The 17,617-nt window shown below is 37.2% G+C and overlaps 1 protein-coding gene across 16 annotated transcripts in view; it reads left to right on the top strand.

Annotated features, from left to right (window-relative positions):
- The window catches only part of FOXP2 (forkhead box P2), a 610,938-nt gene that overhangs the window by 529,071 nt on the left and 64,250 nt on the right, over positions 1-17,617 (top strand). For 10 of the 16 annotated variants that reach the window (XM_074315699.1, XM_074315696.1, XM_074315694.1 and 7 more), the window contains 3 exons: positions 12,516-12,653; positions 13,845-14,009; positions 15,910-16,120. In XM_074315699.1, the coding sequence (XP_074171800.1) occupies positions 12,516-12,653; positions 13,845-14,009; positions 15,910-16,120 (514 nt within the window). The remainder of the gene's footprint in view (positions 1-12,515; positions 12,654-13,844; positions 14,010-15,909; positions 16,121-17,617) is intronic. The other 6 variants (XM_074315700.1, XM_074315706.1, XM_074315704.1 and 3 more) reach the window with 5 other exon arrangements.

The raw sequence follows: 17,617 nt of genomic DNA, 5'->3' as shown, positions 1-17,617 counted from the left end.
TTATAAATTAGGTTGAATATACTTCATATGTAAAAGAGGCATTTTCTGCAAACTATTAGTACTTTGCCCATTTTTCTATTGGATTATTGGTCTTTTTCTTGTTGATCTATAGGAGCTTTTCAGATATTAGGGAAATTCGGAGTGTAGTTATCATTCTCAGTTTATCATTTACCTTTAACTTTGACTTTGGTTTTTAATATGCAGATTTTTTAAATGCAGTTGAAGTTATTGGTGTTTTCTTTTATGTGTTCTGGGTTTTGTGCCACTGTTAGTAGACTTTTACTCTTCCAAGATTATAAAACAATTATTCCATCTATTTGGTCTATAATTTTTATGGTTTTATTTTTTACATTTAAATCTTTGATCTACTGGAATTTATCCTAATATAAGGTGTGGCATAGCAGGAGTACACACACAACATTCAATCAGAAGACATAATGAAAGGAAGGATCATTATCGTAAACAACAAACTAAAGTAGTATATGTAGGAATAGTCCACCTTCCTGTTGCTTTTCCATCTTTATTGAGGTAAAATGGACAAATAAAATTGTAAGCTACTTAAAGTGTACAAAATGATTTGATATATGAGTACATATATATTGTGAAAGGCTTTTGAAAGTCTTTACCCTTATCGAGTTAATTAACATCCATCACCTCCCATAGTTACCTTTTAATTTTGTGTGTGTGTGTGTCTGTGTGTGTGTGTGTGTGTAAGAACAACTAAGTTCTATTTTTTTTAGCAAATTTTGATTATACAGAACAGTGTTATCAACTACAGTCAACATGTTATCCATTAGATCCTCAGACCTTATTCATTTTATAACTGGAAGTTTGTACCCTTTTACCAACTTCTGCCTATTTCCCCCATCCCCCAGCCCCTGGCAACCACGTCTCTACCTTCTATTTCTACGACTTTGACTTTTTCTCTTTTTTTAGATTACAAATGTAAGTGATAACGAAGTATTTTTCTTTGTCTGGCTTGTTTCATGTGGCATAATGCCCTCCAGGTTCACCCATGCTGTCTCAAATGGCAGGATTTTCTTCTTTTCTATGGCTGATTAATATTCCATTACTTATATATAGAACACATTTTATTTTTCCATATGTCTGTTGCTGGACACGTAGGTTGTTTCTATGTCTTGGCTGTTGTGAGTAATGCAGCAATGAACATGGGGGTGCGGAGAACTTTGAAACACCGATGACATTTCCTTTGGATACAAACCCGGAAGTGGGCTTGCTTGGCATTTCTATTCTTAATTTCTTGAAGAACCTCCCTACTGTTTTCCATAGTGGCTGCACTAGTTTACATCCCCACCAACAGTGCACAGGGTTCCCTTTACTCCACATTGTCACTAACATTTGTTATGTCTTTTTAATAACAGGGGCCCTAACAGGTATGAAGTGATATCTAATTGTGGTTTTGATTTGCATGTCCTTTATTAGCGATGTTGAGAAACTTTTCATGTACCTGTTGACCATTTGTATGTCTTATTTGGAAAAATGTCTATTCAGACTCTTTGCCCATTTTTAATTGGATTATTATTGTTGTTGTTGCTATGAAGTTGTATGAGTTCCTTATATATTTAGGATTTTAACCTTTTATCAGGTATGTGGTTTGCAAATATTTTCTCCTATTCCATAGGTTGTCTTCTCATTTTGTTGATGGACCTCTCATTGCTTTGGGTGGCATCTCCTTCTACCTAGGAAAGAACTTCACTCTGCCTTTTTCTCATGTTCCCACAACCCTTTCCTTACTACTGGATTATTGACCTCATCAGAGAAACAGGCCCCAAATCTTCTCTTTTAAACAGTTAAGACTCCATGGAATCCACATACTCTTCTAGTTTGGCAATTCTATCACTCACTCACTTTCATCATAACCAACTTAATTAAAAGAATGGTCTTCTGTCCTGAATCTATTACTGCCCATTTATTCCTCCTCAGTCTGACTCCTGACCCAGCCCTCCCATGAGGTTATTTTAGCCCATTCCATTAACATCCATATTGACCAAGACAAAGAACATTATCTTATCATTGTCTTAATCCCTTTGTTTCATCTGATTTTATTGATTATGATTTCTTTCTTAAAACACTCTCTTTTTTCAGTTTTATAATACTATTCTCCCAGTTTCCAACGAGACTTCCCAAACTGGGCTTTCTCAATATCCTTTCCAGGCTCTGATTCCTCTGTTTGCCCTCAAATAAGAGTGCTCTTCTGTTGTTTGCTTTCCCCTTTAGATCACTTTCTATGATTGCTATTTAAGTCATTAGTCACACAGTTAATGATTTGCTGCTTATCTCTTCTATTAGGATATAAACAGAGGTTACATCGGGCCCTTACTGGGCTCTTCAGCCTCATCTCTACTTCACTCTCTTGTTCTAGGTCAAATTCAGGTCAAGTTAATGTTGTGTGAGCTTGTTCTCCCTTAGTTTGAACCCTCTTTGATCCTATCATTATGTGGCTCCTTCTCATCCATCAGGTCTTAGCTTAAATGCTGTATCGCAAAGAGATCTTTCCTAACCATACTACCTAAGCTGATCTTCCTTACTATTCCTTGTTTAAACCTTCTTTATTTCTGTCTAGAACTGATCTAATTTATTTCTTCTTCATTAAAATATATACTTTGCAAGTATAGGGATGTTTTATATTCTTATAATATCCTTAGTATGTGTTTGGTATTTAGTAGGTGACTGATAAACATACATTGATGGAAGCAAGGAAGGGAGGAAAAAGAAAGAAATGAAGAGAGGGAGGGAACAAAGAGAAAGTATGATTTTACTAGTTCACCATTATTTCCTCAACACATAGCAAAGTGATTTTCACATTATGGGTATTCAATAAATATTTGTTTAGGAAACTAACTTCCCAGAGTTCTGTGCTCAGCCCTCTGTTCTCATTCTACACACTTCATACAGATTCCTGGGTAACTTCATCTACACTATTATTACAACTACCATTGATATGCTAGTGACTGAATCAAAATCTGAGTCCATCAATTTCTGGTCCACCTGTGTGAGAGCCTAGTGGACATTCCTACTTAGTGATATCACAAGACCCTCAACTCACATGCCCAACATCAAACTCACTGCCTTCCCACTCAAAACAAATCCTCATTCTGTTTTCATTTACCTTAATGAATGAGACCATCATCTGTTCAGATATCACCGAGTCATCTATATTACCCCCTTTCTTTCATAGTTTCTACATATAATCAATTACATCCTGTATGCTCTAATTCCTTAACCTCTCTCAACTCCTCTTTTCCTCTCTGTCACGCTGAAGTAATCTGAAATGTCCACAATAACTCCCTAACTAGCATTCTTGCCATGGATATTCCTCAAATTTAAATCTAGTCATACCACTTTTCTTAAATCTTTCGGGATCTTTACATTTTCTTACCTGTTACTCAAGCAATACTCATAGAAGAAATTAACTTCTAAATTTAGTAACTAGGGCCTTCTCACAGTCAGGCCCTTACTTTCGTGTGTTATATGTATCCCGTACCCTGGTCATAAGGAATGATTTGCCATTGCTTTCACCCATGCCTTGCTTCTACCTAGAGAAGCCTTTCTGCATTCCTAATTCTTGCTCATTCATTAAAACTCAACTTAAGCATTTCCTCCTCTTGAAAGCCGTTCTTCATCCTGCCATGATGATGCTATCTGTCCTATGTCTTCTGTGCATTCTTCCATTGTGTCACTTGCCACATTAAACTCTAACTGTTCTTTTACTTACCTTCCCCTCCTCCACCAGAAGGTAGCAGACTTTGGTTGGATAAATGAATGACTACGGAAGAGTTTATTCTTCAAGAAGTTATCTAACAAGTTGAAACAATGAATGGTTAGAACCTAGAGCCAGTTTTGGAGGAAGATAAAACCTAGATACCAAACAAAACCGGATGACTAGTACAGACAAAACCAAAAACAGGGAATGGAGCCTAAGACACAAGAATCTTGTGAGCAAGAGTTAGAACCCAAACATTTAGGGGTTTATATCATAAGCATTCAGAATAGATAATGAGATCCCCAAATTTTCTAATGCTTTTAGAGTTTAAGTTTGAGTGTAGACTGCAGGTAGGATAGCCTCTGTTAGCATGAAAGTTGGTGAGGCAACTTGTTACATGTAATTAAATCTCTCAGAGGAGAAGTTCACCTGGGTAAAAAGGGAAGGAGGGTAGGAAGATGATTTGAGTGGTTACTATGTATTGAGTATTTACATGCATTATCACAATTAATCCTCAGAATGACCAAGTGAAAGGATGTTGTTACCTGTATTTTACTGCCAAAGGAAGTATTTTAGAGAAATTAAATAGCTTAACCAAAGTGACAAGGCAAACAACTGAGAGACCTAATATTCAACTTGAATTTTTCAGGTTTCAAAGTCTCGCACTGCGACCAGGCTTTTTGTTGATATCTACAGCTTCATTAGTATTGTTTTTTATCATCATTCATAAGAAGAAATTTTTATTTTTTGCATTATCGATTGACCCTCTAGTATGGTATAGTTGTATATATATATAAAAAGAAATGGCCATTTGTGAAAAGAAACTGTGAATATTAGTTGTATTATCTTCACTAATAACTAAATATCTATCTGTATAAAACCAAACTAGGGGCATATTTTCAATCAGTAGGTCCAGTATTGTCACTTAGATTTCATCTATAAAGAATAATCATTTTTAATACATCTGCTAAGTAGAATTTGTGTAACTGTTTTCATGGTACTGTGACAATTTGTATTGAATTTGAAACATGTGTTCTGATTCTAGGAACTTAAATCTGCATTAGGTATAATATAAAAGAGAATAAAGAAACAGTAATTTATAACAAATAAGCTTCACTGAAAATTGGATATGATGCTATTTCAGGAAATGTTATTAGACTTTTTTTTCTTTATGAAAATTTATTAGACCACTGTGGTTTAAAAATTGCAGTAGTGGAATTTGTATACGCATGTTAAAAAAAAAAAAAGAAAGAAAAGCCCTTATCATTCTTTTGGTCAAATTATTCTTTCCAGATATCTCTTCAGTTAGCTATAATGTTTGAAAGTGTGACTAAACCAGCTATCAAAGTACTGGCCAAAACTATCAAATATGAGAATAATATTCTCTCCTTATTAGTGTTTCCCTGAAGGACCTCTTCTAAATAACTGACCATGGCTAGAAAAATTATATCACCAAGTCAGAATTTTTTTTTCATTCAGTCATGGTATTATATTCAGTGTAGCAGGAAATAGTTTTGTATGACAGTACACATGTAAATGTCATTGCATATGCCATTTATGGTGTATAGGGTTGTTATGCAAGATTCACAGTGATCATGTTGGAGAAAACTGTCTCTGATACCCCAAATAAAATGTGCTTAGTAAAAATTGCTAGCAATTTGTTTCTAGACATACAATGACATGATAAGAGCACAAAACAAAACTACCAAAACAAACCATTTCTCAAGCTGTAATATCTACAAGACAAGTGATCTAAACTGCGGAAATAAGGGGACTACATCACCGCTCTGCAAAAGAACTTGAAATATAGCCTAATGGCAAGAGAAATACTGATTCAAAGCTTTGAAATAACAGCAACAGATTTACCTACACAGAAGATGCATGGAAGCAATAAACGAATTCTACAAGTCTTACACGTGCAATCTGATTATTCTGACCAAGGTGTTAATTGGATCCTAACTGCCAGATCTGCTATCTGTGGTCTTGTAGTGGGAAACCTTTCAAAGCGATGAACTATAATTCACTGAGCTGCTTGAAGCACTTGTAATTTACTGCATGTCATGCTATGAAGAGCCTGACCTAATGGACTTTACATTACCTATAATGCTAGAAACCTTTCAATGAGACCAGTTGGTAAAAAGTAATAGTGAAAGTCTATTGAGACAGGATGAGCAAAACTATATCTTAAACACAGCTTTATAATCTTATGGAAAGTCAGTTATTAAACAAAATAGGGGCAACTATGGAAAAAATAGTACTCTATCCAACATAATTTACAACAGTATGATATCTCGTAATGTGAAATTAAATAGAGGTATAAGCTATAAATAGAACCTAGGGTAGTTTTATAATCTAACCTAAATGCTATAGAATATGCCAGGTTTAAGCTATTCATGGATGAAATTCCTTTGCTTTCATAAAAAAATGGTATTTTCATAATAATAGGATTTGATATCTACCTGTACTTTCATATGTCTTAAATAGAAGATAGAGGGAAATGTTTTAGCTATGAATGAAATCGGGCTGTTTTATTAACCAAGCAGCTGGATTGTTTTGAGGATGAATTCTGGATACAACTCTGCCTCCTGCTATTTGAAATTATGAGTTTAAAAGTGAGGTTTTGCTTTAACTTTTTAATCTGTCCTTTTGATAGATCTTTTTGAGGCTTTGCTTTGATAATTTTCATTGAATGTTTATTAACTACATTCATTGAATGTTTATTAACTACATTCTAACTATGTGTCTGTCTTATATGTTGTGCTGAAAGTTTAGGTGTCACTTTTTGTGCCCAAAGTCCTTACACTATTTCTTTAGATGATAGGTTACAACTGTCCTAGGAGACACACTAATCGAAGAATTGGCTTTAGTTACACATTTTAGAGATGCTAGTATATTGTTAAATTATCTTAAAAATTGATTAGTAACATCTTTCGATTACCTATAAAGAACCTGTATGGGCAGGTAACTTAAAGTATTTTTTTTAATTCTGTGGGTAGGCATATCATTGTTATGTAACATGAGGCAAAAAGTTGCAGCTTGGAATATTACGGTTCTTTCACCCAGATGCATATCTTCTAAGAGCGAATGTTAAGCAACACACCACCTAAAGGCATGATCTAGTCTGACCTGTATGAAGCAGGCAGGGCATTCACAAAAAGTGATTACGCAGTCATTGGTTCGGCACCCTTGTAACCCTACCTCAGTTTTCCCTTTCTTAGGGCCTTCTTCCATTGACGTTGGCCTCTGTCAGTCACACAGCCTCCTCAGCAGCTCCCAGTGCAGTGAGAGCATCTTAATGATCTGAAATTCTTCTGAGAAGTTGCTGATGTTTTCTCATCAGGATCCAATTTAGAGGGCTTTGTTCCACTCTTGAACTTTGGAGCCAAAGAAAAGCAAGTCAGTCTGTAGCCTTCTCCGTGGTGAGCTGGAGAGCTAAATCAGTGTACCCAGCTGCAGGAGGCTTTGGAAGAATATAAGTCGTTGTCAAGAAACACTTAAAAATAATCAGTAACTACTTTTCTCTGTAGAATAACTTGTCCCCTTCGTGAGACTCAGAAAGAATGTACATTTTATTGGAAAATAGTGAACTATTTAAGTTTTTTCAGAATGTAATTAAATATACTTAAACAGGCTAAATGTCCTATTGCTTTGCAGTGTGGTAAGTGACTGGAAAGTGTAACGACTACCAGATAGAGCCAGCGTTGAGGACGGCCTGTTTCCTACTTTTGCGCTTCAATAGATCAGCTGTTGGTAATTTTACCATTTCGATGGTAGAGTTCAGTGTAACGCACAAAAAAGCTGAGAAACTGTAATAGCTGAGTTCTACTGTTCATTTTATGTGCAGATGTTTATGGTGAGACTATTTCATAAATGCTTATTACCGTTAGCCCTTCTAAGTGTAATTTTCAGAAGAAAAAAAATTCTGCAATTCAACCACCATTCCTCTCTATTCACCACACTTGTCAATCAGCGAGTTGCTGTATCTACAGGAATGGAGGTGTTATATTCTGGCAATTATCATGTCATATACTTGAAAATGTAAATGAATGTGTGTGTAAAATTAAATTTATGGGTTGTCAGCGAAGAATAAGAACCAGGAGAGCAATTACTTCTCTGCTTTCATCTTTTGAGCTCTGATACATCAAGCAGAAAACCATGCAGCTAAATGTTGGAATTAGCATTGTGCAGGTCCTGGAATGAATGGCTAGTGTCTTTTGCTGCCTTTTCTGGCTCTTTGTTTTGGAGAGCAGTGAAATTAAGATGATTATCATCCATCAATCTATGAGAGCGCCTATGAAAGCTTGAAAGGATCTTCCTTCTTATATTTATTTTTGCTTTCTTAGAGAGTTGTCTTTTATCAGGACAGCTTGCTTTTTGTTGAAATTAATATTATTTGGGCTAATTTTGTGAGCTCCATCAAAATCACAATTGTTTTGTTTTTGTATCTGGTATATTAAAGTTCATTTTAAAATTTAAAAGGAAATATTTATGGATGTAGACAAATAAACAGGATTAACTGTTAGCACAGTCCCAGGAAACTAGCCTCCCAGTAATTTTGAACAAGATCTTAATTCCAGGGAATGGATCTGGCCCACTAGCCATGTCAACATTTTAAGTTACTAAACAAATAAATGACATCATTTTCACAAATAAATATACCTCTTTTTAAACAGTGCAACTCCTTCTCAAATTGCTTAAGCACTGAAGTATTTTAATTCTGTGTAATTATTGATTATATTCTAGGTTTTAAAACTTAAAATAAAACCAGGCACTCCAGTTGCAAAGTGTTACTGATTTGGTGTGTATTCTGCCCCATCATCTGTTAAGCATTAGTAGGTTAAGTTTGGAAAGAATGAGGAATAAGTGTAAGATATTCAGTAACTTCTTCCCAATGGTTTTAGAAGCCTAATGAACAATGGTGCAGGTTTGTTTGAATATGAATGTGCAGTGGAATGGAGTTTGACCTTCAGCTGTGATTTCAGTTCGTCAGGATTAGTCAAGCTAGGCGATCAAGACTGCTAATGCATAATGATTTATAAAATGAAAAATGTGTAGTGACCATGCAAATGTTTCAGCTAATCAAAGAGAGGAACTTTCGCTTTGAGAAGAAAGAAAAACAAGGGCATGTCAAGGCCTAAACCAAAGACGTATGTGAAATAATCTGAGCAGCTTGATTAGCCAGGGTGAGATTAGAAGTTGCATTCTGACCTTTAAACATGTGGTGTGGCATAGTATATATCCCCTTTCCTGGTCTCTACAGTGATGTGCCTACATGAGCAGCCGCGTTTTCACCGTAGTGCAAAGGAAAGACTATACTCTCTTCTGAAATATTTGTGTGTCATGAAGAGAAGGGTAAAAAGTTGGACAAACTCTCCTTTCCAAAACAGAAAACACTCTGCTTTATTAAAGTGATTAAATGGGTGCTAAAACTCGTGTCGTAAACTACAGCAGAAACTAAGTAGTGATGAATCATGATTAAAAGGAATCAGTGTGTGTTATTGCAGTGTGCTGCTCTGTCTGTTGCTCCTGTCACACTGTTTTCCTGCTGCTACAAGATTGCATTAAATAGCAATATGCACTGGCCTTCCCAGATCTCTTTAAATACTCCTGTTCAGTACTTGATGAAAAGCCTACAAATACCACTCAATTCATGGACAGTTCTTTTTAATACCATAAAACCAGGAAGCTTTTGAAAGGCTATTATTATGTTAGACATTATACATGTAACCAGGCCTTGAATTTGGACCAAAGCTGGCAATGCAGTACAATAGTTTCTTATGTTAAAGTAAACTATAGATACAGATAGTGTAGAAAGAAAAGAAGTGAACAGAAAAAAAAATTATCAAAGAGTGTACAATCAAATATTTCCTATCAATAGTCTGTTAAAATGGAAGCAGATACTAGAACAAGAAAATAAGTTTTTCATTTATTATACTGCAGTTAATTATAATAGCATTACATACTTTTTTTAATTACCAGGGCCTGGAGGTCAGGACTTCCTTTGTCTTTACAATTTAAGGAAAGAATAAAGGGATCCATGAGCCTGTAGTTGGCAGACTCTGCTAACAAGGATGTAATGTTTTTCACTGTAAATCTCATCTATCTCAAAAAAAAAAGGTTGTGACTTTTTTTTCCCAATTCACATTTAGTGAAGAAAGAATTGGACTGACACTATGCTAAAACCTTTCCAATCATCCACACGTAATTGGGATGTTTAATTGACATGCTTAATATTCAAACCCAACACATTCAGAAATGCTCCAGCTGAACTAGATTATACAAAGACGGTGTGCTTATTATATCAAATAAAAATTTTGGTTCGGTTCCATGACTCTTACAATAACTATTTAGAGTCATTTGAGGGGAAGCATGACCTTTGCATTGTCTTTTAATAACTTTTTGACCCTTTCAATGAGGCATACTTAGAAGTTTAATGTAAACACATTCATTATTTTTCTTAAAATCTAGTCATTACCTGCCTATTCTAAGGTAGTGTCTACATGCTTTTGACTTATACTATTTTGACTCATTTCAGTTTCTAGAATTTTCCCCCCTTTTTTCAGACTATATAGCCGTATCTTTATGTCCATGTACCCAGCACTTCTGGGTACACAGAGCAGCACACCAGCTTTGTGCTTAATTCATCTAATGAGAAAATAAATAGAGTAAATGAACCCTTACTTGATGCATCATTGTAGGGACTTTCCCATCTGTCAGTTTAGTAAATACCAAGAGAGAAAAAAAATCTACCAACCAGTGTTGACTGTGTTTCTTTCCTTCACTTTTAAAGATTGTAATAGGTAGACTACAGTTCTCACTAGAACACCCATTTAAAACCAGCTACTCCTTCTGGTTTGGGTAGCTGCATAATATATCCTGTTCCCTTAGAGCCAACCAGACTGTGATTTGACTTCTCAGCAGGAAGTATGGGAGCTAAGTTCTCCCTGCCCGCCTCTGCAACACATCTAAATTGTGGCCCCTCATTAAAACATTTGCATGAATAAAATAATATAACTAGTGGAAAATACCTGATACCTGACTTGCTAAGGTACATATATTTTAGAAAGTTACCCATAGAACTTCAAATCTGATGCTGGTGTTGCCTGTTTACATATTGATAAAGTAGCATAATCTCAAAAAAAAAAAATCTGTGTACTCAGTTCATCTCCATCTTTCTCAGTGAATTCCTAGAGTAGCTCATGTAACAAAGAAATTAAATGGGACAGTAACAGAAGTGCTAAAGGAGAAATAAAGGAAATGTGTCCCTAAAATGACTCACTTAAAAATAGAGAAGTTCTTGGAAATTATTAATTTCTAAACAAGGCAAGCTGAGCATTCTACATCTACCATAAAACTATCATTCATTGTAAGAAAAACTAATTTTCTATTTGTCAAAATAATTTAAATTTTTAGCAGCCTCACATGTTTCATGTTGGATGAGTTTACGTATGTGGGTTCAGAGACGACAGTATTGGCGTGCCTGTAATGTTGGCAACCCCTCAGAAGTGTACCTGTGTTCTCCATATAATTCATTGCAATTTGTGTTTTTGTACATATCTTACTGAAGTAGAACGTTCAGTTAGCTGTGTGTTGGGTGGCTTATCCTTCTGCCTATCTTTGTGTCTGCATAGTGTCAGTTTAAAATGGCAATTTCCTAGAGGGTGGGCCACAACCTGCAGGACGTCACGTACATGGTGGGATTTACGTGATTTTAGGATGGCAGAGATGTGGCTTTTTTCATGTCATAAACTTGATTGTTAGGGAAATACAAATCATTTAAGACTAAAAAATAGTTCAACCGTAGTGAACCGGAAAATGAGCTCTATAGAATGCAAAGGTAAAAAACCTGCTTACAATTGTCTGTACACCAAATTAGTCACAATAGTAGCAAGCTGGGTAACATGTGTGGTATGCACTGAAATCTGACTGTAAACTTAAAGTGTGTTATTGCATGCCTTCTTCATAAAGCTTTCCTTATAAAGTGTGTTTGTTACCAATTACACATAAAGTACTCTTACTTGTAGATATAGAGACAATTAAGTGGAAACACTGCATATGCTAAAATGTGGTAAGGGTCTGCTGCTGGGTGAGAGAACTGTGGCAAGTTTTTCAGCACATAATAGACCTTATGGAAGGTACATATCTACATGTATATATCTATATGTATTTTTCTAGTACTATTACAGTTTATATATACATGAAAGGTCATTCAGTTAAGTTCGCGAACTTTTCACCATGTAAATGGAGGGTGGAAATTTCGCGAACTTACTTGTCTGACCATGATATTTTGAAGATGGTGATTATGTTTTATGATTAAGTACACTCTACATAACATTCTTTTTAATAGCTTTTATGACAGATATTTACAGGTATATTATTTCCAATTCTTTAATCTTTATTATTTAATCATACCTTTAAACAATTTCAAAAAGTTTTTCATTTATAGCACTGACATCGATATTATCAATTATGAAGTATTGAGAACAGTGACTTGTAATTATTTATTTGTAACTATGCTAGTCAAAGTTCGAACATCTTTGCATAATACACAGAGGTGTGGAACATAAAGATAGAGTCTGATGAACTCTGATGCATCTGGAACGCTAGTATCTAAATACTGTGGCACTTTAATATTATTAGTAGATAGTTACATAAAATTATTGGTCATCATTGCTAAGGAATGATTAGAGATGACATACAGCTGCGAAGTATGCTAACAGACCTGGTTATGACTTTGCCCTCTCTCTCTCTCTCTCTCTCTCTCTCTGTCTCCCCCACCCACTTGGTCAAGGTGCCCGTGTCGGTGGCCATGATGACCCCGCAGGTCATCACCCCGCAGCAAATGCAGCAGATCCTCCAGCAGCAAGTCCTGTCTCCCCAGCAGCTCCAGGCCCTTCTCCAGCAGCAGCAGGCAGTGATGCTGCAGCAGGTAATGTGGGTTACCTGCTTTGGTGTGCTAGCATGGCGGTAGGTAGGCACCCACGCTGACAGCACCATGGGCACATGTGACAGTCCATTCTCCACTTGAAGGGACAGCCTATCAGCATATTAGCACATAAATGTAGTGTTTTAATTGCAGAGCTGTATCAGAAAATTTAGAAAAATTAGATCCCTTGGTCTTTTTAGATTTATTAAAATCTAGAATAAGAGCAGAGAAAGCTGTAATTTCAACATGGAATAAATCAAATTTAAATATCCAAATGCTTAGGTACATTTGCTTTGTAGACTTGCCAGTAACAGTACAAAGAGATTTATAGATGATCATTATTTTAAAAACTCCTAACACTTTAGCATTTTTTTTAGTTCATGTGAATATGAAGTTTGAACTGACAATTTGTTACAATAGGGAAAGTACCATCCCAGGTTTTTTTTTCAAAAATGTGTTCTTAGGAAGAGAGGTACCTGCTTTTTTAGAACAAAATTAAACAGCTAAGCCACCAGTTCATGAAATTTATCTTAAAAAGCAAACAAACAAGAACAAAAACCAAAAAAAAAGTAGTATGTACATCATTGGATGTACAATATCCAATGTATATACAATGTATTGTATGTACAATATCAAGTGTATATAAAGAGGACTTTATGTCATAGACTTACTTATTATAGAGAAAAACAATGTGTTTTACCTGAATCCTTACATATTTAATTATTTTCCTATCTCCTATGATGATGACCTCAGGTCAGTTACTGATATTTCTGTCTGACATTCTTCTGTACGCCTGATGGATTACATTTTTTTCTCCAAAAAGAACTAGACAACCTAATTCTACGTAGCTATGTATCTGGGTCTTATAAATGGTAGAATATAACCTATTTCTACACGCTATTGGGACTTCTGATGTAATAATTTAGGGTATTCATCTGGCTCTGGCCCTTTAGAATACAGACTTTTCTATACCCTTTTGTTTAGGATTTATTGGATTCTGGATTGGAAATTTTCATCTGCCTTGGAAAGAAATGTGTGTAGATCTGTCTCCTTGACTCCAACGCATATTTTTGTTGTTCTTATGAGGCGGATCTTAATGGATCCTCTACCATATGCCAGTCTAGAAGAGTTTAGCAGATTTGTAATACATGAAACGTTTGCCTTTATTTATTAAAGTCAAAATGGTTTATTCAGCAACAACTACAAGAGTTTTACAAGAAACAGCAAGAGCAGTTACATCTTCAGCTTTTGCAGCAGCAGCAACAGCAGCAGCAGCAGCCACAGCCGCAGCCGCAGCCACAACCGCAGCCACAGCCGCCGCCGCCGCAGCCGCAGCACCCTGGAAAGCAGGCCAAGGAGGTAGGAGCCGGCGGGAGGCCGAGGGGCGGGGCCTGCGCGGGGCGGGGCGGCGGGGCGGGGCCTGCGCGGGGCGGCGCTCACCTTCCGCCTGGCGCAGCGCGCTGGGGTTCGTCTGCACCGAGCTTAGGCACAGCGACAGTGGAACTCTCCTGCTCTCGTGTTTTGTAGCGTGGGACTTGAGAGTTCCAGTCCGGTGCTGCCGAATGGTCACTAATGAGTACAGTGTGCAGAGAGCGAGCTGTGTGTGGACAAAGTCCTGATTATCTTGTATTCGCCAAGAATCCAAGTTGGTGAGGGAACCTCATTTTTTTCAAGCGCTGCAGCTCAGAGAACACGCATGCAAATTTGGCCTACTGTCGGTGGGGGACTAGGGGAGGAACTGGGTGAGCACAGATTTCAAAGTCACAGGCCCCTGATTAATGAACTACTACTGTAGGTTTGGAGTGGCGAGTCGAAAGTTACAGTTTGATATGCTCATAAATCAAACTGACAGGCTGGCTTCTCAGACCTAGCTTGCAGTTGTCAGCAAACTGCATCAAATACAAACATAATACAAACAAAACATGTTGAAGTAGTTAAATTGATCAGCAGGTATCAGAGCGTCGTCTTCAAGCTGCCCATTATGCAAACGTCCAGGAAGCAGTTTTGACCTCCGGAGGCTTTGATTCTGTTTGGATTTGTGAATAGAGTTTCAGACAGCCATCAACGCCAGAATAGAAATTGCTCCCTTATTTCTCCGGAGGCTTTGGGCAGTCCACATGACTTGCTCCATTATGCAGTCTGTTTTCCAGTGAGCGCATCACAAGTTTCTCTTTTCCCCAAACTAAAAAGGAAAGGTCTTCCACAGCAGCTTGTCTCTGAAGTGTGACTGCCTTCTCCTACCCTCCCGAGCCCGAAGAACTCGGGTTTGTATTGTAATGCCTCACGAAATTGGAAGTTATGCTTCTCCTTATAATAAGGGCACTTATTTTATTTATTTATTTTTTTGCCTTGAACATGAGTCTGCCTTTAATATATTCCAACAAGAGTGGAGAGGGAGGGAGGGAGAGAGAGCTAACAGGCTTGTCCAACGAAGGCTAGGTCCTAGTTTACTAATAGATCACTGGAGACCACATTCCTAAACCTCTGCAGACCAGACTTATTCAGTTGGGGAAAAACAGTGTCGTTGAAGTTGGCTGTATAAAGTGTTATTCTTTTAGTCTAGATGAATTCATTATCATCTGCAATAAGCGGATTTGTTAAAAGTCTGAACCTTTGTTATAAACTTTCTCTAGACCTTGTCCCATACTCTTAATGCAAGTTCTTTGGTTCTCTGCTGCTGTGTAACATTTGAAAGAAAGGCAACTCAAAATCTAGAACTTGCTCACATCCTGCCCTTGAACTTTGACCGTGGGATGGTCATTCAAAAACTCGCTGGGGCAATGAAAGGGGTAGACAGTGAGAGGGGTGCAGAGTGAGGGGTACACAGTGAGAAGGGTGCAGACTGAGGAGTGCATGGTGAGGGGTACAGAGTGAGAGAAGTGCAAGGTGAGAGGGGTGCAAGGTGAGAGGGGTGCACAGTGGGAGGGGTACAGAGTGGGGTACAGAGGAAAAGGGGTGCAGAGTGAGGGATGGATGGTGAGAGGGGTGGACAGTGAGAGGGGTACAGAGTGAGAGGTGTGCACAGTGAGGGGTACACAGTAAGAGGGGTGCAGAGTGAGAGGGGTACATGTGGGAGGGGTACAGAGTGAGAGGGGTACACAGTGAGAGGGGTGCACAGTGGGTGGGAGGACAGTGAGAGGGATGCACAGTGAGAGGGGTGCACAGTGAGAGGGGTGCACAGTGCGTAGGGTGCACATGTCTGCATGGGAGCCTCTGTGAGGAGCATCCTCTGCTGCTGACCGGCTGGGTTTTCTGACAGCAGCAGCAACAGCAGCAGCAGCAGCAACAGCAGCAGCAGCAGCAACAGCAGCAGCAGCAGCAGCTGGCGGCCCAGCAGCTTGTCTTCCAGCAGCAGCTTCTCCAGATGCAGCAACTCCAGCAGCAGCAACATCTGCTCAGCCTTCAGCGCCAGGGCCTGATCTCCATCCCACCAGGCCAGGCGGCACTTCCGGTCCAGTCGCTGCCCCAAGGTACATACAAGACATGGTGCATACTCAGTCCTGCACCCTCTACGTTTCATGGCCTGTCTACCTTGTACCTGGAGAAATTCTGTTTTGATGACCTTCAAGTTTACCATTGAAATATTATTAACATTGGTTGCATGAGACATTTTTTTCAGACTCAGAAATTTTACTACATCCTACTTTCAAGTGTTTTGTTAGATATTAAATGTGCATTTATTAGTCATAAGGCAGAAAACAATTTATAAGGGCAACACAATTCAAGCGCTATTAAACATACAGCGAGGATCTGCAGAGAATTGGGTTAGTGGGAAGGCTAACAACACCCCATTTAACATAAATGAGCTGATCGGAGTTTTGGCAGACAACTGATCAGGAAAAGATAGAAGTTCCTAATCTTTAAATTGAAGCCCCCATATAAAAGTGAGGCTTTATGTATCCCTACAGATCATCATCCTAGTTACGCTCTGTGGGATCCTAGCATACATCCTGGGACTAGACTGATCCTACTTTCTCTAAAATAATATTGCCTATGCATGTTATAAATTATAGCTTTAAAAAGCTGTCAGCTGCGTTCTTATTTGTTTTTCTGATAAGAAAACTTTGGTTGTATATCAATAATACAATACTGTAAAATAATATAATACCATACAATACTGGAATAGTATATATTTATTATTTGACACTTAACTTTAGGGAAATAGAAAGAGTTCTAAGTGAAAAAAAGAAAAACGATGGTAAACAAAATGACTCCTTGTACGCTAAAATTCTCAATGCAGGTAAGAGTCATATTTCATCAAACTTCATAAAAGCATATTCTAATTTGCATTTGGATTTTGTTAGAACAAACTTTAATCCAAATTACCTTTATTTTGAGTTGATTACATTTGTTACAGAGGGCCTCAGATTGTAGCAGTATTTGATGTGCATGTTTCGGACTCTATAAGATACACTGAAGAAAATCAAGAACTAAACATACAAAAATTTAAATTAGGCAAATAAAATACAGTCAGTAAAGTGCACATAATCATTGTTTATGTCACGTGAAATTAAAAATATTATCGTACATGTTTTTCTCTTTATCAAATTACTGTATTCTTGGCTTATTTTACCCAGAATTCCCTTTCACTTGACTTCAGATCCTCTAATTCACCTGATTGAATCACTCCTAGGCAATCAAGAAACAAAGTTCAAATAGTGAAAGAAAAACAGGGCAATAAAACCCACTTTTCTGTGTCATTCCAAAGAGAATTGAAATAAACCATGGTGTCACCATAGCAATGAATGTTCTATTCACAAATTATTGCTCTTTAGAAAAATAACTACAATTTGAGGACAAATGAAGAAATGATGTTTAAAAAAGACAGAATTTATAAATTAATTCAATGTAAACATATTTTTTTTGGTAGAAACTGCACTAAATACTGAAGCAAAAATATTATCTCATTGATTTTTTTCAGAAAAATTTAAATGAAATCTGTATTTAGGATCTAATTATATGAGAAT

The sequence above is a fragment of the Rhinolophus sinicus genome, linkage group LG11 (genome assembly GCF_036562045.2).
Source record: "Rhinolophus sinicus isolate RSC01 linkage group LG11, ASM3656204v1, whole genome shotgun sequence".
NCBI classification, from domain to species: domain Eukaryota; kingdom Metazoa; phylum Chordata; class Mammalia; order Chiroptera; family Rhinolophidae; genus Rhinolophus; species Rhinolophus sinicus.
This window is presented reverse-complemented; position numbering and strand designations above follow the sequence as displayed.